The sequence below is a fragment of the Ambystoma mexicanum genome, chromosome 5p (genome assembly GCF_040938575.1).
Source record: "Ambystoma mexicanum isolate Mex_15411 chromosome 5p, UKY_AmexF1_1, whole genome shotgun sequence".
In the NCBI taxonomy this organism is placed as follows: Eukaryota; Metazoa; Chordata; class Amphibia; order Caudata; family Ambystomatidae; genus Ambystoma; species Ambystoma mexicanum.
In genome coordinates this window covers 728,522,575-728,545,898 of record NC_090930.1, presented here as the reverse complement: position 1 = coordinate 728,545,898, position 23,324 = coordinate 728,522,575, and the positions used below count along the sequence as shown (strand labels likewise).

At 46.0% G+C, this 23,324-nt stretch overlaps 1 protein-coding gene across 6 annotated transcripts in view; it reads left to right on the top strand.

Moving 5' to 3' along the window:
- Positions 1–23,324, top strand: part of ENOX2 (ecto-NOX disulfide-thiol exchanger 2) — a 2,107,113-nt gene that overhangs the window by 1,990,325 nt on the left and 93,464 nt on the right. For all 6 annotated transcript variants that reach the window (XM_069613111.1, XM_069613112.1, XM_069613109.1 and 3 more), the window contains one exon: positions 2,080–2,194. In XM_069613111.1, the coding sequence (XP_069469212.1) occupies positions 2,080–2,194 (115 nt within the window). The remainder of the gene's footprint in view (positions 1–2,079; positions 2,195–23,324) is intronic.

Here is a 23,324-nt window from a genome sequence, read left to right as displayed (position 1 = left end):
AAGACCCCATAGCCCATTAAACACATCTAGATTCAAAGGAACACACTCAAATCATGCCCAACAGTGAGGGTAAAAGAGTCTCACTCTTGGCAGGAGAAAAAAAATAAACCCCAAAAATCCAGCAAAGCTGCTGGGGCACTCACTAGGTTAGGAAATTCAGCCTAAACAGAGAATTCTCCCTAGCACTTAGTACATTAGTAAATACGTTTCTCAGCACTACTTGAATGCCTTCAGTTAGTTCTTGTTTATCTCTAAAGTAATATTGAACTCGAGGTTGGAGCTTTACAAATTGTATCAAATGGAACTAAAAAAGCAAGCATAGCACCCGTGCTGCATGTTGCATCAGCTGGTAGTCCAATTAATTGGTTTACATGACATTTTGATTATTAAGGCATACTCAATGCCCTCAAAGAATACATTAAGCTCTGGTCTCATCTTAATTTAGAAAGGGTTGAAATTAAAAAAAAAAAAACGTTTAGATATATTGGTCTATGTTCACTAAAATCTGTTTCCAGGATATAAGCCCTTGGTTACAATCATAAAGGACTCAAAGAAGTTCTTGGCCAACACATGTTTTCCACCGTCAAGGCTATTCTAGTTTAACCTACAGTACGTGCTTCTTCAGGGTCATAAATGTGGTGTTTCAAAACAATTAAAGAAAAAGAAACAGATAATCAGCTATCATATTTTGGTATCCGAAATGCTATATGTAATCTATACCAGAAAATTGAGACATGCACTATGAATTGGTTATGAATTCTATTCTAAGAACAAAAGTTGAACAAAATATTGTAAACTCTGGACATCTGCGATTTAAAAAGTCCCCATGGATAGCCAGTATTGTATTAATGGATTGTTCTGAAAAATATAGAATAAAGGATCCTGAAATTTAACAAGCTTTGGAGTCAATTGATCTTAAGAAAATATGCAAAGAATAAACAGGTACATACTTGTATTGCTTCCACAACTTGTAGCAATTCAAAACCGATGTGGAATTTGTGCATTTCCTAACTGAAAATTACATTGAATTTCATGTACGCACATCAAATCATTTATATACCTGCATTTCTTATTTTATACAATCAATAATGCGGATTCCAATGTGTATCTGAATCCTAAATGCTTACTGGGATGTATCTTCCATGAATGCTTGCCTGTGAGCCATAGGATTTACAGGGAACTTGGATGGGTTATAAAAAGCACTGTTTATGTATGGCTACACATGTTTCTTCCAGTGAAGGGCCTTCTAGCCTAGTTACCCATCTGGTTCAGGTAACTGCAGTCAAAGCTGACATGCAGCTTAGGTGCTTAAGCAAGCATTTGTTAAATGTTCAAAATGGTGTGGGGGTCCCAGAATGGTACTGGGATGAAACACCCGTGGGCATATCTTTTATCCCTTTGACTGTTCTCAGATGATATATGCAGCGAGTGCTGAGAGGTGCACTTTAGTGAAGTGTATGCAACTCTATATGCTGCATTGGATTGATGTCCTATTTTTGACACCATAACTCATCTTTTCTACGCATTAAAATAGCAGCATCGTATGTTAAGTGTGTGTGCTTTACCGTAGGATATCCATTCATCTTTGGAGGTAGTTGTAAAGGTCCAAACTCCGACTTCAGGTGCCAAGCCACCAAACTCATAATTTGCGGGTTTGGATGGGTTATCTGATGATTGTCCTATTTGAGCAAGCTTGGCCTTTGTAAAGTCCTATGGGTGGCTCTTCTGCCATGTGTGGTACATGTGCATGCAAGACCTGTCTGACCCAAGTTGGTGTGAGAAGCCCGACTATCAACCTCTCCTCCTACATCTTTTGCACCCCTCACTATTAATGGTTTTGGCAGAAAAGCATAAGCAAAGACCACCGACTATGACATCCATTCCATTGGGAATGTCCTAAAGACCCCTTTTCTAGGAACCTAGAATCAAAGCTTTGGTATTTTGCATTTGTACTGGTCACACATTAACCTTTATGGAACTCCCCTTTTGCCTTTATTATACTTGTTTGCTGTAGAGATGTGTGCTCATCGTGTCTCTTAAAATACGGATATTAAAAAACAGTGTTTTTTATTTATGCAGCTTGAAAGTACAGCTCCTGTACTGAGTGTGGCCATTGAAGATGAGGAGTGTCCGCCTGAGAAGATGCCGTGCAGTGAATGCCCAGTGAAATCTGAACGGGAAGCGTTACTAGTGGGTACGTCCGAGTCTGATAATGAATGTGGAGTAAAAGAAGAATTGACATTCACCTTTCATATACAGACTAGATATATGAAGGAAGTTGCATGCACTGTACAAACGTGAAAGCCCACCATTTGAATGTTATTGTTAGCAGTAAGGCACTTTCAACTTTCGCAAACATGTTGCCATTGGCAAGAATTATTTTCTCCACCCCTGAAGCAGCCTCTAAGTATATTGAATTCCCAAAGACACAGAACATCGATATTATTTGTGAGTTTATTCGTTATTCAAGGAATTCTATTTTAGAAATGAAAGAAAAGCTCTATTTTATTGTACATTTGTAAGGCGCTTATGCATAAAAGTAAATTGTGTTTCAGATTTTTTTTTATCTCAATCTACTCTACCCTCAAACATCTAAGATACATAATGTGTATATGGAGCTGTTGTTCAGTATCTGGAACCTGATGGAAAAAATGTATATCAACAGTCCCACCTACACCTGCAGGAATTTGCCTCCGTTTCATAATTCTCACTCATCAGTAAAGATTAGGTGACTGAACGTCTAGTAGCTTTTTTCTATTGCAACAGAGGATCGATTTGTGTTATGGTAAAGTTTTTGACGGACATTTTCTTCTTTCTTTTTCGATAATGATCCTCTTCTAGTGCACAGCATTGCCAGATTTACGACTGTGATTGGATTGTCATACTTTATGGAAATGCATACATTGCAACCTGGTCTAGTCATGCTGCCCTGTGGTCTGTGTGGAGCCGGAGGTGCTGCCGCTATGCCTTTGCAGAATTGAACCTTGGCCAGATACAGTTGTGCTCTGGCATCCTTGCACCCCAGTACATCCTCAAACTAAGTTTACCCTCCGCTTACTCTCAATTCCTTCCAGCCTTTCAGAGATTGTAAGACTGGGCTTTTTTGCCTTATGGCATCTGTGCTGAAGGTTATTATTCTGTGTGCGATATGTGCGACTTGTGCAATTTCTTAGGTTAGGTCGAACAATGAAAGGGTTGGTTCAGTTCAGGGGACATGGGGCTTTTAGGAAGCTCTGTATCATAAGATTGTATTAACCTATGCAATCAAACAATTGACACGATTGAAGAAGCCTCTTAGCAAGATATACCAAGAAGCCTTTCCCTACCAGGTTAAGTTTTATCCTCAAGCGTTTAGCCAACACGCAGGAGAGCACCACATCCCATACCCTTTTGTTCGATCTGCAATCTTGTGCTAATTAACAAGTGCATCAAATTTCAATCATTTTCCTTCATCACCCACAATTCAATTAGAAGTCCTTTGCCTAAAGTAAAAGTGCACTTGTGTGTCAAATTTGACCAATCATAATGACATCCTCATCACACCAGATGTTGATGTATTACATTTTTTGTTGCAGTGCTTAACTTATATTTCTAAAAATTCATATCTGCGAAACTCATCGGTCCCCTTTTGACATCTTGTGATAATTTCATCTGCTGCGCGGTTGACGCAGGGTCACATACCCTGACAATAAATCATAGCACCCGCCCCTGGATGTGACATCACCTGCCGCATCTGCTGTGCAATGCCCGTTGTAGTGATGTTAGTGCATGCCGGAGCTAAACACCCTCTTTATGCAAATGCATACATGTCTCCCAATGGTAATGCGTCATATTTAGTGAATATCAACAAACCCTTTTTACAATGACAATATTATGCGTTGCTCAGTGTATTTATTTCTGAGCTTCAAGAATCATACTTTGTGGTATACTCCTACTAATTCGACTGTCACCTACACTGCAACAAGTACGTTTATTTCTCTATTTCTGCTAGTGCAAAGTGCTCACCTTCATGCATATAATAAATATATTATGCCTTCTGTAATCGATATTAATCCCAATATGTAACTATTTGTTACACTCACCTGGTCTCTGCGGGGACGTTGGGGCAGGTTGCAGCCCTCCCTGGAAGTGGTTCACCCTTGTCTGGCTTCTTCCCCTGTACATATGCTGCGGGCTGCGATAATTGGTGACACGGCTCATGCGTGGATATATGAGATTGTGAGAATACTGCTGTGTGACTGCTGTCTCTCGAACCCTTCTTCCCAAAGTGTGGTGAGCATGCGCCGACCCATATAGTCTCACCTGTTGATTATTGATGATGAGCTCCCCGTCCTGCTTCTCACTGCAGGGGTGCTTGTTGATGGGCCGAGTTCCTTCACTGGCCCATTGTACGTGGCAGCCCAGACCAGCTGTGGCTTACCCCTTCTGATGGTAAGTGTCTTATGGCTTTTAAATATTGTGATGTTGATTCCTGATTATTGTCTGTATCTTTTAATGATGTCTTTCCTCTGCGTTCTCCCAACAAGTGAAATTCAGCCCTATGGTAGTTGTGGTGCACGAAGAAAGGCCAAATTGGAAGAGAATGGAGTCCACGATGCTCCGACAGAAGGTGAGTGTTGGTTTAAGGTTGAGCGTGAAGATGTGTCAAAAGCGCGACCTTAAATGTTATGTATTAGCGAACTCTAACATCTTTTTCTCTTGCAGGCACCGTCTTGAGATGAATTGTCCGCCATGCCACAATGTCGGATTTGGAACGCTGCCTTCTGGAGGTCTGGAGATGGATGAAGAATGCCAGAGATAACGATGATGCATGTCGAAGAAAGCAGGTTCCAAGTTAAGTGCTGAGGCTTGGAGCTGGAAACAAAGGTAAGATGCTGAGGCTGGTAGCTGGAAACAAGGTAAGATGCGCTCAGGCAGAGGTGAGCTTTACGCGGCCATCAGTGCAGAATAATGCGAAACACTTGCATGAAGGCTAGGCGGGCTTAAATAGTCTATCTCTGGCAACGCCCATAAGCCTTGGCTCACAGGCCCCACCTGCCACTCCTAAAGGATGCTGCACGTGGAATCCAGCTTCCCCCAGTGGCCACACCCAAATAACCGCACGTGGAGGTTCTTGCAGGGAAAATAAAGTACTTGCACAAAATGAAGTGTGTCCATTTTATATTTGTTCATCAGCCTGGAGCCAAAGGCGCCAGGACTGAGTCCAGCTGGGCTTCCTATGATGTATTGTCCCAAAGGGACAATTAAAAGTTGTCACCCCTTGCCCTCGTCCCCTGATCGTGTGGGGTCTGTGTTCCGGGCCGGTAGCCATGACACTATTGATGTCTTTTTGGCACTTTATTTTTCATAAATGATAGTCTCTGTCCCTTTTCTATATCAAGATACTTCAATAATTGTATTTATTTTATGAACCAGGACTGCGGCTCGCTTCAACACCACCTTTACAACTAACATATAAAACGCCATACCCCAGTGAAACAATGTACCCTCAAGACTTAACTTTCTGCACTGTGGTGTACACAAGAACTCAAATTCAACAAATGAACCACCAGAAAACAATAAAACACGTGCCAAAAAATCTGCAGTGCATCTGACCTCATCCTGCTCAAGGAACTCCGTGCTACACGCAAAGGAATGATTTCTACTGCCACGACCAACTATTACCGAAGCATTATACCTAAGGCCAACAATGAGAGCAGAGCTCTCTTCAAAGCCATCAAGCACTGCATTAAACCTCTGCCCGACCCACCCATTCTGCACTCAATCAAAAAATCCTCTGCAATCAACAAGATCAGCATGATCCACCAGCATGTATACGTGAACGCCTTGGCTGACAGCACACTACACATCCTATCCCGCAAAACCACAACTAACTGGATAACTTTCAAGACTGTCACTATGGAAAACCTCATTGCCACCCTAGCATCCCTCAAGACCACATCATTCACTGACAACATCCTCTCTGCCTCCATATTCAAGACACTTCTGCCTGAAGTACTCCTGCCTTACCTGATGGGTATCAGGCGCTGCCTCACTCAAGACACCTCCTCGACCCTCAAGACTGCACGAATCCTCTCGCTTCTCAAAAACCAATATTGGACCCTGATCACCTCAGTAAATACAGCCCTATAACCAATCTTCCCAGCCTACATAGGATCCTTCTAAAAGCAGTGACCAGGTAACTCTTCCAACCAAGATTGTTTTCCCCTTTCCATCAATTAAGCCTTCATACACTTTCTTGTAAAGCGCCTCAATACCTTTGGGCTGCTGCGCGCTCTATAAATAAAATAAATAAATAATCTGGCTTAAGAATCAGATGCAGCACAGAAATGGCTACCATCAAGGTGATTGATGATGCCCATCCTTTCCTCCTGGTTCTCCTTGATCTCTCAGAAGCATTCTACACAGTAGACCACCAGACACTCAACGTCAATATACATTGCTGCCTGGGAATCCGCAATATCGCCCTCAGTTGGTTCAATTCCTACATTACTAATCACCAGCAGTTTGTACAAATTGATTCTTCAGAACACCAACTCTGCCCATTACTAGGGGAGGCTCGCAATGATTCATCCTCTACCCGTGATCATCAATCTTTAAATGGAACCGCTTGGCTCCTCGCAACATCCACATCCACCAATATTCAGATGACGCATAGCTCTTCCTCAAGATATCCTCCATCGAAGACATCTACTGGCACTTGGCCTACCTCATGTTGATCCAGTCTTGGATTTCCAGTGCTTACCAGAAGCACTACCCCTCCAAAACTGAATTTCTACTGCTGACCAACAACACCGAACACCCTGGCATTCAGAAATGGCTCTTTGAAATTAACCTTGCCGGGATTCACACCCCAGATTGCTATGTGCTCCCAAGTACCTTGTGTTTGACTTTGACAAACACCTCTCCTTCAAACAGCACATAGGAAGGAAGACACAAGCGGCTTGGTACGGTTTTAGGTGAAAGGGTCGAATCAAAAGGACCGAAATACAATCGGTTCTAGTCAAAAGGACCTAAAACAAAAAACACCCGTTTTTTGGCCAAAAACAACACATTTTATCTATACCAAGCAACAAAAAAAATACATTTAAAAAAAAGCATTTGATTTTTTTGTTTTAGGTCCTTTTGACTCGAACCAATTGTGTTTCGGTCCTTTTCATTCAACCCTTTGACTGGACACCGCTTGGTACCAACTTTATCTCCTGTGGAAAGTACAGCCCTCCATCCCAGAAAGCAGATTCAGATTTACTGTTCAAGCCTTGGGTCACTCCCACCTGCATGGTAAGAATGCACTTTTGAAAGGCCTTTATGCAACTACCCTAACACTGCTGAAATGTGGCCTGCATGCTGCAGCACGACTCATCAAAGGACTCCGCAAATTCAATCAGATCACCCCCAACACTAATCAAACTACACTGGCTCTCGCTGCAAGCACGTACCAACTTCAAATCCTGCTGCATCATCTACAAGGCTGTTACCCTAACAACCTCAAGTTACCTCACTGAGAAACTCAGCTTCTCCCTAGGCCTGTGAGTCACCAGAAGTAAGGGCATGTGCAGACTTGAACTCTACTGGTGCAGGAAGGAAACAACCAGATGACATGCCTTCTCTCTCTACACCCCAAGACTCTGGAACATCCTCCCCATCAACACCAGACTCACCAACTCGCTTCTCTATTTCAGGAAGGAGCTCTAAACCCTCCTCTTTGAGAAATGGCTCCTACCAAACACCTCAGTCCATACACCCTCCACTTCCCTCCCGACCTAAGACTGTTTGATCTGCTCCCCACTGTTTCCTTCCCTGGCTATTTGTAATGTAGATCCCTTGCTGCCAATTTGCCCCGCCCCTTCTTTGTTCGCTCCCTGGTCCCTTGTACCTCTGCTTCCCTCACTGTGTCCTTCCAGCTATGGTTTGCAAAGCGCTTAGTTGCTTTCTGGATAAATGAATACCCTCATAATAAAATAACATGCATATTTGGAATTCCACTTTTATTTAAAATATAATTCCCCTTTTTTTCTCTTGTTCAACATTTATTATTTTTGGTCTCATTCGTTAACAAATGTCAGTAATCAGGGGCTCATGTACGAATCGAAACAGACAGATGAAGAAATCCATTTAAGACAAAGCCATGAAGAAATGGGGGAGATTGATTCACCAGAAGAGAGCAGAGCAAGGCAGAATGGAAGAGGTTTCCACTATATAGCTGTTATCGTTAAGTGGTGCCATGTTTGGAGTCAAATACCTGATTCTGTGAAAACTCCATCTTCATGACCTACATATCTGAGGATGGTCCTCTGCCACTATGAGTAACTCAGCAAACAGACTTCAGGACACTGTGCCTTACATGTTCAGTTCTTAGAATACTGATGGTACTCATGCACAAACTTTGTGGCAGTGTTTGACTACATGTTCCCAACAACGAGTGAGTGTCCTGTCTATCAGTCTTACTGTTATGGGCCATCACAGCCACCTGCTTGGTTGGTCCCTCTGAAAGAGATGGCGCTTCCCATCCATTCCCGAATCACTGTCATTATTTTTGCCCATCCAAAGATGGCTGCCACTGTAGTGCTTCACTACTTTGCCTTCCCAAGATGTCCGACACCTTTGGCATGCAACAACGTGACGTCAATTAAAAATATCTTGCCTGCCTTAACGACCATCCTGCTGCATTATTTATCCTCCATCAGCTGTGGACTTCTTCTGACATCCTGAGTGTTTTTACCCATTCTGGACTTTTTCCCTTGGCAGCCACCAAGACATACTGTGTCATCAAGGTGGCAGTGGATCACACGAAGGATATTGTACTATATACTGTATGTAATTTTTTGGTGTTTTTTGGTTACAGTCAACCAATTATTGTTCTCATACTACTTTTTTTTAAAAACCAAAACATTTTTACTTTATATTTATCTTCAGTCGACTGAACAATTTCAAATTTTTTCATCAGATGGTACAGGCTCATGACCTATAGAGTGTTTATACATGGTGGATTCACAGAAGACTGGGAGTCAGAGCCCATACAGTCATACCTGCTTATGTAGGAACTGTAGTGATGAAGGGGGTTTCCTAGACCGACCAGTGTATATGCTGGATTTGTCAAGACGCATGCAAATCAACCTGAAATGAGCATATGGTTTTCTTCAGCATGGGCTCTGACATGCTGAAGAAATGCTCATGAATATTCCCTGTAATCAGGCTGGGAATCCTTGATAAAAAGAAAGCAGCCTTGTTTTAAAGACTGCCTTTCTTCCTCTAACCCATCACTGATGTCCGGGTCATGCTGCAACCATTCAATGACAGCCGTCTCCTTAAGCCCGACCCACAGTGGAAGTCTTCAGATTTTTACTGCACGCTTCAGTGCTGGGAGTCCTCGCAAGTTGCTCTTTAAACTATTTTTCCTGTTTTAAAAGTTTTTCTACAAATAAATTGTTTGATTTTTGTTGAAATCTCTCTGGTTCTCTGACCGGCGGGGCCCCTTTGTCAGTGAAGATCGACAACAACATCGTCGGATCTTGGTTTTCCATTTCGGAAGGCCAAGTTGAGGCCTACTTCATGCCCGAAGAGGAGCCTGTTCAAGCTCTGCACCAGATGTGCTTTGAGGAACATCTACGCTGAAGACAGACACACAAGGTTCCTCTATTGTTTGCATCCTGACAACGACGAGGAGGGATGCGAGATCTGCCGAGGTTTCTCCACCGAGACGAAGCAGGACCGGTATTGCAGGCATGACTGAAGGAAGAGAGGGTGCCATTTGTGGCCTCATCCAGGTCCGGACGGCCTGTGGAATGTTCTCCCCTTGGGGAGAGGTCGAGATATGCAGAGGTTGTCCCATCAAACAATGTCCATATAAAGCTGATCTGACATTGGCTGCCACTGCTGCGGGTCCCAGTTCGGAGCACTTGTGCACCCCTTTGCCTTCCCTATCCATGGTAAGCCTGCCGGTGGGTGGTGTGTCATCGGAGAGACCACCCCCTCTTGCAAAGCATGGCCCTTTGTCGAAGGATAGACCAAGGAAGGACACTCGCAAAGAGTGTCTTTAGGCATCAATGAGGACCTAAAGGTCCTCATTGATGCCTACTTTAAAGTCCTCGCTAGCGGCGATGCTGTCAGCATCTCACAAGCAGAGGCCCCTGTCGGCAAAACCACCGTCTACCACAGCTACGTCTATGATGGGTCTAAAGGAGGTAGCAAGGGATTCTGTCATGGCAGTCTACACAAGTTCTGACGAGGAGTCACTGCGAGATGACTGCTTCCCGAACCAGGAAGGGGACAACCCGATGGGTGAAGAGACCCCCTGGTGGAAGAGCACCAGCTATCAATCCCGGTAAGGCGTGCACACCCTCCATTGGTGCCAGCCCCGGTGGACCCTCAACAGGGCCCTAGGTCCAGGACGCAGACACCGCCACGCGGGTCCAAAGCGTCGTCCTATACCAAGGTGGCCAATGCCACCCTCCACTCCGGCTGTACCAGAGGTGGTTCCACTCCATACGGACACTGGAACGGACACAGATACAGGCACTACAAATACAGATGTGTTTTATGACTTTGTAACTCCGGATGGAGAACCGCTGGGTGCCAACGCCCCCCGCAAGCCCCAGGGCATTGCTACCAGATGAGGTGGGTTCCTTCCACTCCATGCTCTCAAGGCTGTATACCCTTTTCAACCTAATGCCCAAGGAAAAGTAAAAGGAGGAGGAATTCCTTTACCAGAAAGGTGTGTCATCCAGGAAGACTTCACACTCGCCAGGGCCCTCATAAGGTCCAAACTGGACTATTGCCACAGCCTGTATCTAGGTGCCAACCAAGCTATAATTAACAAACTTCAGGTGCTCCAAAACAATACACTTAGTGCAGCACTCAACATCCCTAGCCGAGAGCACATCTCTGCAATCAGGAAGTCCTGCAAATGGCTCTCCAAAAAACAAAAAATTGACTTAAAAACTATCTGCCTTACCTACAAAGCCTTAAACCACCTAGCCCCACCCTACCTCACCAATACATTTACCATGAAATCAGTCACTAGAATCACTAGATCCGCTAATACTTTTTGCCTCACAGTACCCAGATTCACCTTAAATAGAGCTGGCGGCGCCAGCTTCAGTGCTTGCCTCCCAACTTTGGAACACCTTACCACTCAACATTCAGTCCTTTCAGATTTTTAGGAAACATGTTATTGGTTGGCTACTGAACAAAATGTAGCACTCATCTCCTTCGTGAATCTTCTAAGAACATGACTGTTTAATCTTGCTTGTAAACTGTATAACCTGTTGTACTATGTAATGTATATACCCTACTTTGTAACCGCCCTCTTAAGCGCCCTTCTAGCCCCGGGTCTGGAGCACTATATAAATAAAATAAACAAACAATGTTTGGGAAGAAAGCCTAGCTCTCATGAAGACCACAAGCTCTACGCCAGTCAAGAGTGACATGCGTGAGGGAAAAGTATAGGGTGCCTGACTCGGCCCCGAGATACCTCAGAACACAGCCATCCCAGGACTATGTGTTTCAGCCGCGCCGTAAAGCGGTCAGCAGATATGTCCTCCTCATCCATGGTTCCCCCTAACCAGGAGGACAAGTAGCTGGATGCGATGGGCAAGCGTATCATCTATACGTCTGCCTTAACAGCGAAGGCCGCCAATGCCCTGGCCATCCTGGCCCGGTATGACAGGTAGTTGTGGTTTAAGCTGGGCCGATCCTGGATTTCTTGCCTGATGACAAAAAAACAGAGACTTTAGCCCTATTTCAGGAGGGTGAGGTGGCTTCTGACCATGCCATCATGATGGCGTCATTGCAGGCTCAGGATTTCACCAAATGGGAAACTGAGTGGCACTCGGACACCAAGGTTGGTTGAAGGCCACACATTTCAGACCAGATGTCCAATCCAAGATGGTGGATATGCCCTTCGATGGGTACAACCTCTTGGGCAAGCTGGTGGACGAAACACTTCAAGCTATTAAAACGGACACTGAAACAGCTAGATTGCTGGGGACCTTGCAACAGCGCCAGTCTTCATCCTTTCGATTCTCTGGAGGGAAGTTTGGAAGATACTCTAAGGGCTACGTGTCCAACTCATACCGTCAACTATCCCGTTCCACCTCCCAAGAGACATGCAGGGGCCGGTCACAGTCCTTCAGCGGATGGCCACAGCGCTGGCGTCCTCCACAAGCCAGGACGCAACTTCCCAAGCAAGCCTGACCCGGCCCAGGACCCTACATTTGCACCCCAGTGGTGGGGGGACGTCTGACGTACTTCGTCAAGGAGTGAAAGAACATCACCACTGACAAGTGGGTACTGGACATACTTCATCAAGGGCACACCCTGGAATTTGAACACAGGTGCCCTTCCATTCCCCTCTTGGGAAGGAAGGAACTGCACGTGGCCCAGCTGCTACAAGAGGTGCAGGCCATGTTACGAAAAGGGGTAATGGAACCTGTCCCCCTGGGGTTCCTGAGTGTACTCCAGAAGTTTTCTGGTCTGGAAGAAGTCACGGGGTGGCGTCCGATCCTAGACTTGCGACGCCTCAACAAGTACCTAAATACCAAAAATTCAGGATGGTCACATTGCAGCAAGTGCTTGGCCAGCTGGAAGAAGTGGATTTCCTAGCGACGTTGGACCGAGAGGATGCCTACTTCCATGTCCCCATACATCCAAAGCATCGGAAGTTCTTGCGCTTTGTGGTTCTGGGACGTCCCTATCAGTTCAAGGCTCTTCCCTTTGTCCTGCAATCGGCACCAAGGGTATTCACAAAGTTCCTGGCCCCGGTGGCAGCACACCCGCGTCTCAAGGGCATACACGTCTATCTGTACCTGGACGACTGCCTCATTCGGTCCCCCTCTCAGTGCTTGGTGGTGCAGCACACCAAGGAGACCATATGCCTTCTAATGAAGCTCGGATTCGTCATCAACTTTCTGAAGTCCTACGTGGTGTAATCGCAGAACGCTCTGTTTATAGGCACCCGCCTCAACACAGTGGCATCTCTGAGGGGCTGACTCTGCACATCAATGTTCTGGAGCTGCGGGCCGTGTATTGGGCCCTCAAGTCTTTCCTACCACTTCTGCGAGGGCGGGTGGTGAGGATCTTTACAGACAACACCACCACTAAGACCCCCCCGGACCATCCTCCCTCTTCCTCTCAGAATGGGCTGACCTGTCGTCCTCTCTTCTTGCCTCTTCCCCCAAACGTGTCTTCTTTGAGGACTTCAAAATCCATCTCGACTCTCTCGATGAGGCCACTGTTCTCTTCTGCAACCTCTGTGACACTCTTTCCTGCTCTATCCTTCTTTCTGGCCCAACCCATGCGGCCGGTCACACCGTTGATGCTTTGGTGCCTACAGACACCCCTCTCTCTAACCCTCTCATTACCCCCTGTCTCCTGGTCTGACCACTCTATCCTCTCTTCTCACCTTGACCTACCCTGCCCCCTGATGCCTCCACCGGCACTGCCAGTCTCCCTCGCCATCATTCGACCGATGAAGCATGTCAGTCTATGCATTTGCTTCTTCCTTCACCCCCGCCCCCTAATTGAACTCGCCCTCTGACTCTGTCCTTGCAAATCTCTCCATCTCCAACACCGTAGACATACTTCCCATGACATGAGGATCCACATGAAGCCTGCCTCCAAATGCAACTCTTGGTATGACTCCGACCTGGCTGCTTTGAAACACAAGTGCAAAGTTGAAGAGTGGAAGTGACTGGCATCTAGCTCATTCGCTGACAAACTGGCCTGTCGCCTACTTCAAAGGCAATACTGCCTCTCCATCTGCTGCAAGAAGAGGGTTCATGTCCAAGCCTGTATCTCTGATTCCACCAACAACACGGCTGAACGCTTTAAAATCTGCAAGGAACTTGCCAATCCTACCGCAGTCTCCTCTTCCCCTCCCAGCCCCTCTGCTCGGTCCTCTCTGTCTACTGCTCCGACTCTCCACCCCATCACCCTGTCTCTCGCCTCCCTTGAGTCCCACCCAATACTCGCCTCTTTCTCTCCCATTGCGCCAGATGAGATCTCTAGAGTTATCGCTCTATGAAAGTTTCCTCTGAACAGGTGCTCCCCTGCTCCGCCAGAACCAATCAAGGAGAACAACACCTCTCGCTCCAGCCTTGGCTGACCTCTGCAACCACTCATTTACCACTGACTCCTTCACCCAAACCCTCAAGCACTCTTTTGCGCCCTCTCCTTAAAAAGCCATCTGCTGACTCTTCTTGCCCAGCTAACTATCGCCCTATCTCCATCACCCCTTTCTCGGGCAAACTCATGGAGAAACTGGTCATTCCCCAATTTACCCTCCACACCAAAATGGCCAGCTCCCTCCCAAATCACCAGTCCGGTTTTAGGGCTGCCAGAGACACGGAAACTGCTCTCTTGAACACCCATGAAGACCTACTCTTCAGCATGGATTCCAACTCCCCCTCTGTTCTGATCCTCCTCGATCTCTCTTCTGCCTTTGACACCGTCAATCACTCCATCCTTATTAACCGTCTCCGCAATCGATACCCGAGGCATAACGAACAGGGCGTTGACGTGGTTTACCGCCTTCCTTTTAAACAGACCCTCCCAACTACAAATGGGTCCTTTTCTCTCCTCCACCACTCTCTTTAGCTGTGGCGTCCCCCAGTGCTCCAGTCTATCTCCATGGCTCTTCAATATCTATCTGGCCCCTCTGGCCTAAAAGATCTCCAATTTCACACCTCTTTTCCAGTGCTATGCAGATGACACACAGCTCTCCTTCCAGCTGCCATCCTCTTCTTCCTCCTCCCTCTTACCTGACTGCTATTCAAGCATAGTGCTCTGCCAATGATCTCTGCCTTCATGCCAGTAAGACTGAGATCCTACTCATCGGGACACCTGTTCTCTGGCTACAATCATTGGTCCCATCCCCTCACCCACCTGTGAGGCAAAGAACCTTGGGATCATCTTTGACTCCTCCCTTTCTCTCCACACATCATGGCCCTTGGCAAGAAGTCCCGCTTTCAGCTCCTCCTCCTGTGAAAAACCAGAGGGTGTTTCACTGCCTAGACCCCGGGGATCCCTTACTCAGGTGGCCAGGAAACAGCCATCACCTTTTGATCAGACTCTCTGGGTGAACAAGAACTGGAGGATTACCTGGACGAGGGGTCCTCAGGGAGTTGGGTGAGACACCTGATGGCGGGACGTGGTATCCCCCCTTTTCCAATCCTATTTTATTGATTATCCCAACTTCCCAGCCCTCTCTTTCCTTCACAAACACTGAGCTGAGGAAGAGGAGGTCTAAGGCTGAAAGGATTACCACCCATGCAATACACTGGGCATGTCCCTCCAACGAGATCGGGCTGGGTCACGCACTTGACATTAATCACGCACACCTAATACCTATTAATTCTCCGCACATGGTTAAAAGGTGGAACACTGAGACACGCTTTGAGCAAGGCGATGCACGAGAAGGAGCCGTTCCTCCAGGGCTATGGTGAACCAAGCAAAGGAGAACGTGAAACCGAGGGGTTGAACGGAAGCGGCACGAAGCTAGAGATCACACCCCCCCCATACCCCTGGCTGGAGATCGTTCTTTCCGAAAGGCTGTGAGGATTGCGCACAACAGCTCAGCTGGAAGGGAGAAAGAGTCTTCCAAGTGCTACAAGGTTACCAGCCACCCTCTGTGAGGAACCCATGGCGTCAAACGCATGAACACAAAACAAAAGAGCATGTTTCAAAAACATTTGTTATTTTGAAAAGGGGTTGTAGACTTCCTAACTTGCCCTATCACTAAAATGGGAGTAAGCTCGACCATTAAATAAAACAGAAACGGTACTAGTCAGTCTTGTCAAGAAACAATAATCCGCTAAACTAATAAGCCTAACCTTGCCCTAATACTCATACAAAACTCGGTGCAGGGACATGTACAAGTGGCAAATGAAAAGTACATCATATTAAGTCAGAATGGCAAATGGGGTTCTGTAGCAACTCCCTTCGCCATGAATCAACTGTGGGGTCTAGAGATCTGCTATAAGGTGATCGGTGGATATTGTGTCTTATTTAAGCACATCTTCAAGCAACAATAGTAGAGTTGGAACAGTTTATAACTCGGTGCTGACCCTAGTGAGTCTGGATTCAAGTATCAAAATATCGATAGACTTCTCTTGCTTCCTCAGTTTCAACTCAACATGGTTTTTGTGATCGGTATTCAATACTAGCCCCTCAGAGTCTTTTTCCAGCCCCCTGGAATTTAATAATAAATGTTTTGAAACTTGCAACTCTTGTGTCAGTGTCTACTTGTGATACCATACCTCCCTTACACTCCTCAGGGGCATTTTACTTTTCCTCACCTTCCCCAAAAGCTCAACGTCTCCAGAGCCCTGGTTCTCTCTAGGCTTGATTGCTGCAACAGCCTCTTCCTCAATCTGCCTCTCTTCTCCCTTTGCCCCCTCCAACTAATCCAGAATAGGACTGCAAGACTTATCCTTGGCCTCCCGGTGACCGCAAGATTCAAATTCAAGACCCTCTGCATTATCCCCAAGGCCATCTGGGGACTGGGACCTCTTTACATCCAGCTTTCCCTGCCTAAATACCGCCTGACCAGAGTCCTTCTGTGCTCTGGCTCCAACTCTCTGCAGGTCAAATGTTTCTCCAAGCAGAGCGTGGGAGGTAGATCCCTTTCTGCGGCTGGCTCCTCCCTCTGGAATGGCCTTCCTTGCCCCCTCTGACTTGAGCCGGATCTTCTAAAGTTCCGGAAACTTCTCAAGACTTTCTTTTTTCTCCTCTTCCATCCCTCTCCCTTTCCCGTGCTAATTCTCCCTCAGCCGCTATGACTGGGGACTGGTCCCTTCAGAGTCATACAGGGGCCAGACCAACCCCCACTAGTCCCCCTGTATCCTTTGCCAGCACTTGCTCTGGGGCTCCCTTTCCCGGACTAGCCCATCCTAGTCCATCCGGCCCACCATACTCATCCTCCCTTTCCACCCTGGCACATGCCTTCTTGCCCTCCCAGCACATCTCTGCCACTTTCCCTGGAGGCACCCCACTCCTGCACTTCTCCCTCTGCCCCCTAATCCCCTGCACTTACCACCTTCTCAAGAACGTGCACGGTAGGATTGTCACAAGGCGAATATAACCATTGTTTTTAGTGTTGTTGTTCCCTTATCCCCCCCCCATCTTGTTTTGTGGTGCCTGGAAACACTTGTGTATAGGCACCATACAAATGTCCAATAAAAAAAAATGTTTTACATCAAGAAGCAGGGCGGGACCCGCTCCCCCTCTCTTTCCCTGGAGGCACAGGCCCTGTGCCATGCTTCAGGACATGTTTCTCGTCCCATTTCATCTGGCGGGCATTAAAAACACAATCACAGACTCACTTAGCAGGCAACTGCAGTCCTGCCACGAATGGGAGCTTCAGCAGGCACAGACGTTTCGTCTCTTCAGCATGTGGGGCCGACCCTGAATCGACGTATTGGCAACAGCAGCAAACTTTAAGTGCCAGACTTTCGCCAACAGGTTTCCCCAGCCTGGGAGATGCTTTCTCATTCACATGGGAGGGTCCGGGAGGGCCTCTTCCTCTATGCGTTCCCTCCAATCCTGCTGCTGCTTCGTGTGATCAACACACTGAAACGCTGTCACAGCAAGATGATAACCTTCGCCCGTCATGGACTCACCAGATCTGGTACCCGGAACCTCTCTGCATGGAAGTAGCGCCGGCCATCGGGCTGCCTACTCTTCCTGACCTCCTCCCCAGAGAAGACGGAACGATACAGCACCACGACCCAGCGTCGCCGAACTTCACGGCTTGGCTCCTGCAGCCCGACAGTTTGCACATTATGACACGGCAAGTTGGGGAAATTCAGGCTCTTTCTTGCAAGCGTCCATAATTCCATGCTACGAGGATAGTGCATTCGGTCCCACCCCACCTTTATGCCAAAGATTGCTTCTGAATTCCATCCCAACAAACCCTTGATGCTGCCAGTCTTCGTTGCAAATCGTCCATCGCCTGCTGAAAGGACGCTGCATGCGCTGGACGTTGCTCATGCCTTGTTCTATGTGGCATGCACAAAATAATTTTCGGAAGATGTCTCAACTCTTTATGAATTTTGGACCTGTGTATCACGGTAAGGCCCTTTCGTAGACTTCCATATCCTGGTGGATCTCCGGCTGCATCATGCACTGTCATCGTCTGGCCAATAGACCTCTTGCAGGTCGTCCGAGAGGCCATTCGACTAGAGCCATCGCAGCAGCAATGGCATTTCTCGCTGGTGTTCCACTGCTTGAGATTGTCATGGTCATGAAGTCAGGGGCACAGGGATGCAGGGGTCACATCCACAGGAGACCTGGGTGGACACTGTCCTGGCACCTTTGGCGCCAGGCTCATGAACAAAAGTAAACAAGAACATCCATTTAACACCAAAACGCTTTTATTATGGACATAGCACTTCAGATGCATTAACCTTGAACATTCCATCCATTAGGCAGGATGCATTAACCTTGAACATTCCATCCATTAAGCAGCCCCAAGTGTATTCTTGGGTGTGGCTGCTAATGGATTGCCTTCATATGTGCTCACTCTCTAGGAGTGGCAGGGTGTGGCTGATATGCCGGCCCTAATGGGCATGCCCACGATCTCAGCTATATAAGCTGCCTCGATCCTCAAGACAGACGCTTCGCATTATTCTGCACTTGCAAGCAGCGTAACGCTCACCGTCGCCTGAGGTCAGACTTAACTTTGAAGATCCTGCATCGTGGACATTCTGCTTCCTGCCAGCATACTTACCACTGGGGGAAGCTGTTCTTACCTGTAAATCCCTTTGGCGAACCAAGTATTCATCTTTACACTTTCCGGAGCACCGAAATCTTCATCTTGGCACCGCAGCACAACGCGCTCCATCGTCGACAGCAGCACTGCAAGGAAAAACAGAAGACCAGGTTAGACATCGAAAAAACAGTCAGTTTAAGGTTGCGCTTCTCCATACTTTGCGCTTTTCCTTAAACCATCACTTACCTGCTGTAGAACATTGTGGTAGCATCCATCTTCCATCCGGCCACATCTCACAGCTGCACGGAGGCCGCATTTCCATCTAAGGGAAGAAAACAGAAGAGAGACATTATTGCAGGCATAAATAGGAGCAACGTATAAAGACATTAAACAGAACGAACAGCATCACAAGAGCTCAAGAAAGACTTACCAATCATAAGGAGAAGCATAGTCGCAGCTGGACTGGACTAATCCTTATCAGGGATCAGTGAAGGAACTAGATCCCATTTGACGCGCCCCTGCCAGAAGTAGCAGGACAGAGAGCTTATCTTCCATAATTCACAGGAGCAGTATCACCACACACCACCGCTCACAGCTTTTCTACTGAGGGAGAGGCCTGAAGGGGGTGTTTCAAGTTCAGGGAGGGCTGCAACTGTGCCCCAACGCCTCCGCAAAGACCAGGTGAGCCTAACAGACATTTGCTGGGCTGCTACATGCAGGCGTTGACAGGGATTCCAGGGAGGAGTCCAGAGTCACCCAGATGGTGCTACACAACCTGTTTGTTTGAGGTGAGTGGTTGTACTTCTGTTGAGCCTTTCCACCTCCCCTGGTTGTGTTATGTACTGTTGTGTATTCGTATTCATGAGCATGTGAATCCATGCCAGTCCCCATGCTGGAGAAGGAATAAGTTACTTACCTGTAACTGTTGTTCTCCAGGATGGGTCTGGCATGGATTCACATGCAAACCCTCCCTCCTTCCACCGCTGTGGCTTGTCTTGGTTCATACTGTCACCTTGAGTGCTTTTGAATCTGAAGATGCCCACCGGGGGTGGGGTTTAGGGAGACAGTTGTCAAAGGATGGGTGCAGTATGACCCAGACATCAAGGATTGGTTAGAGGGAGAAAGGTAGTCTTTCAAGCTTTACAGCAAGGCTGCTTTCTTTTTACCAAGGATTCCCGGCCTGGCGACAGGGAAGTTACATGAGCATGTGAATCCGGTATCGGGTAATATTATCCCCACCAATATCACCATATATATGGTCGTGGGGTAAGGCCATAGGTGATATTAGTGGGGATAATTTATGGAGAAAATGGGACCTGGGGTTGCGGGGGTGTCTCCCGCTCCCTCTAAAAAAATATAGGGGTTGCGGGGGTCTCCCCGCAGGTTCCATGGGTTAATATCACTGCAAAAATATGGAGATATTTTTGTCTGGCAATATTTTTGCGAGGATATTAAAACATCGAACCGTGAATCCATGCCAGATATAAAAGGCCCCCTCGTGTGCGGCCAATTGGAAGCAGAGGGAACAGTGACTGGAATGTGCGAGCTGTAGCAGTAGTTGCAGAAGGAAGAAGGCAGAGGCTGGCAAACCAAGCAGAAGTGGGAGAACAAGAGGGATACTGGAACATGGAGACAGCAGATATCACCTGCTTGTTCTGAGAGGGTCCTGTTCCCCCCAACTCTGAAGTGCAGAGGCTGCGCAGCAGAAGACGTGCAGGAGAGCTGGCTTTCCCCATGTGAGCCTGATTGCTGTGCAGTGAATGTGCTGGAGGCCAAGGCGAGGAGCAGTCATCAAGCCATGGGTCTCAGGAGCGAGAGGAGCGCCATAAACGTGTGGCCCGGACTGGAGACACCTTCACAGAGGAAGGGTGTGGGTCCCTAAGAAGCCAGAAGCAGTAGAACTCGTGGAAGCAGTGCGACCTGTAGAGCAAGTGTTAAAGAAGCCGGTGAGTAAAGCACAGCATTCTAATACCTTGTGCAATCATTGCCAGCAACAGTATCCAGTACCCTATTCGCTTGCGTATGGTTTAAAGCGAGTGGAAGTTGTCCGTTAAAGATGAAATACCGGAACAATGAAGATGTAGAACTGGCATATAAGATGAAAATACATTTGCTCGCGCAGAAAGCAAACACTGCTTAAATACATTAGTCACACTTTTAAAATACTGTTACTATCTGAAGGATTGGTCGTGTTTCACTAATTAAGAAGAGACGTTTGAGAACACAACTGTTGAAACCTTTAACTTGTGAAAATTACATCAAGGAGTCGTCGCGTGTGCTTAATTGTGATTCCTAAAGCAATACTGAACTCTTTTCTTTACTGTGACCCAGCTTTCTTTTCGTATATAAGAAGTTAAAGTGTATATACTATTGAAGAAGTGCAGGCAAAATTGGGAAGGGAAACTGGCTGCTTGTAAAGACTATTTTGAAGATGGCACAACCTGTAGTGGCAGAGACTGTGGAAGAGTGAACGAAATGAGTCTTAAAGGCACACCCAGGTTGTTATTGTGGCAGACAGGCAAGAGAGGCAAAGAGGCTGCCCCTTTTGAAGAGCGTTATTCAGAGGAAGAGTGCCTTGCCTACTTGAAGTTCTTGAAGTACTTTAATGTGTATCTTGTCGAAGCCTATCTAGGTTGTCGGTAGGTGCAACATTGCAGTGATCTAAACAAAATGGAGTACAGTGAGACAAAGCTGACTGTTCTCATAGTGAATCAAGTAGAAATGAAGTTATGGAAGTGGAAGCAGCAGCACTAAGGAGTCATCCTGACAATTGTACCATTGCTAACTCTAAAACTGTAATTAAGAAAATACTAACTGCTAACCAGAAACTGTGTATCATTGACAGTTGTGGATATTGCATTGCCTTTGAACTGTGGCAAGTCTTCTTGAAGAGGTGACAAAGCATCGTGGCTGAGATTACCATTGGTGCTATTTGGTAGAAGTGGAAAGTGGATATTTCACCTGCGAGAGTAGATTTGCTGTCATTGGAACTTTGCTTAACACACTTTTACTTGTGACTCTGAAACAGCAAGAACTGATTTGAGACATGACTTTCTTTGGTTGAACGTTAGCAGAGTTGACCTTGAAACCTGGCGAAGGGAATGCACCCATGACATCGGAGGGTTGCTCAAACCGTGAATGTCATCCATGTCATGTTGTATTGCCATATATTTTATTTGTGTATTTGTTGCTTTGTGTGAGGTCCAGTTATCCTGTATTAGTGTTCCCCTTAGCTTTGGTTAGGCAGGAAAATCCTCAGTATTTCTTTTGAAGAATAAAATGGCATGTTTTGATAAATCATCAAATAGTTGTCTGCCTCACAATATTGACCACTGACACATAACTAAATTTTTTAGTAACACTCTTAATTGTTAAAGAATATAAGAATGTTTGGAGATAAATTGTCTGTTAAATTGGGCAAAGCCTGAAAACCTTTGCACAGCTTTTACAGTATTTGGAGTTGGCCACTCCAAAATAAAATCTATATCCTGGCAGGAGCCATGACAATTCTTTTTGGAAACATGTATCCTATGAATATTACTGATGTTCTATGAAATTTGCATTTACTGGGCTTTGCATATCATCCATTCTTCCTCAGTCGTGTCAAAACCTCTCTGACATGTTGTACATGTTCTCTAAAGAAGGGGGAGTAAATGAGGATGTCATGTAAATAAATTATAAAAAATGTCTTTACAAAAATCCTTAATCATTGAAAAAATGCTGGAGCATTACAACACCTAATGAGGATTATGGAATGGTCAAATCCAGTGCCAAAAAAAAAAGCCATATTCGAGTCATCCCCAGGTTGGATCTGAATTGAACTAGGTAAGTCGATCAGAGATACTTTCCTACTGATGAGATTAATTGTACTACCAACAAGAGAATATCTGGCCCACACAAATAGGATTGAGAAAGAAATGATTATATTTAGATTCTGCGATCAAAAGAAGCATGAAGAATCAATATACCGCTTACTAATGGAATGTGCAGCATTGACGGACAAGCAGCAACTATTCGCAAATATGCTTCCACTAGACAAAAGAGACATGGATGAGAAAGAAAGATGGGCATACATTATGTCAGGGCAAGATAATAGATGGACGATGAGAGTTGTACAATACTGGACCTCATTAAATTTGAGAAAAAATGAAATATAGCATGAGGGGAAAGATACAAGATTGACTACGAAGGGGCATAGTACCTAATAGGAAATAAGGACACTCGGAGAAGATTTTAATTTTAAATGTTTTAGAAGGAAAAGACGAGATCGAAAGTTGAAAATTTGTTTTAGTAGAAATGAAATAATGTAAAGTTTGCAAACAAACTAATCATAAAAAAAAGAATTGAACCGTATGCTCCCCCATTCGATGTACTTTTGATCTAATAACACATTGGTAAGGAGGAGTTGGTCCTATTTATAATGGTAAATTACAGAACACTATAATTGATGCATAGCCTAATGTCAGTATCATTTATTTTTATTAGGGTAGAATATGATGAAGTGTTTGCTGAGTGTTAAGGAATTGCACAGAACACTGCCGGTGCTGCTGGCGTTCTCGTCTGGACAGTCTTTCTACCATTGTGACGGTCATTTCCCCAGTGGATTACAAATACA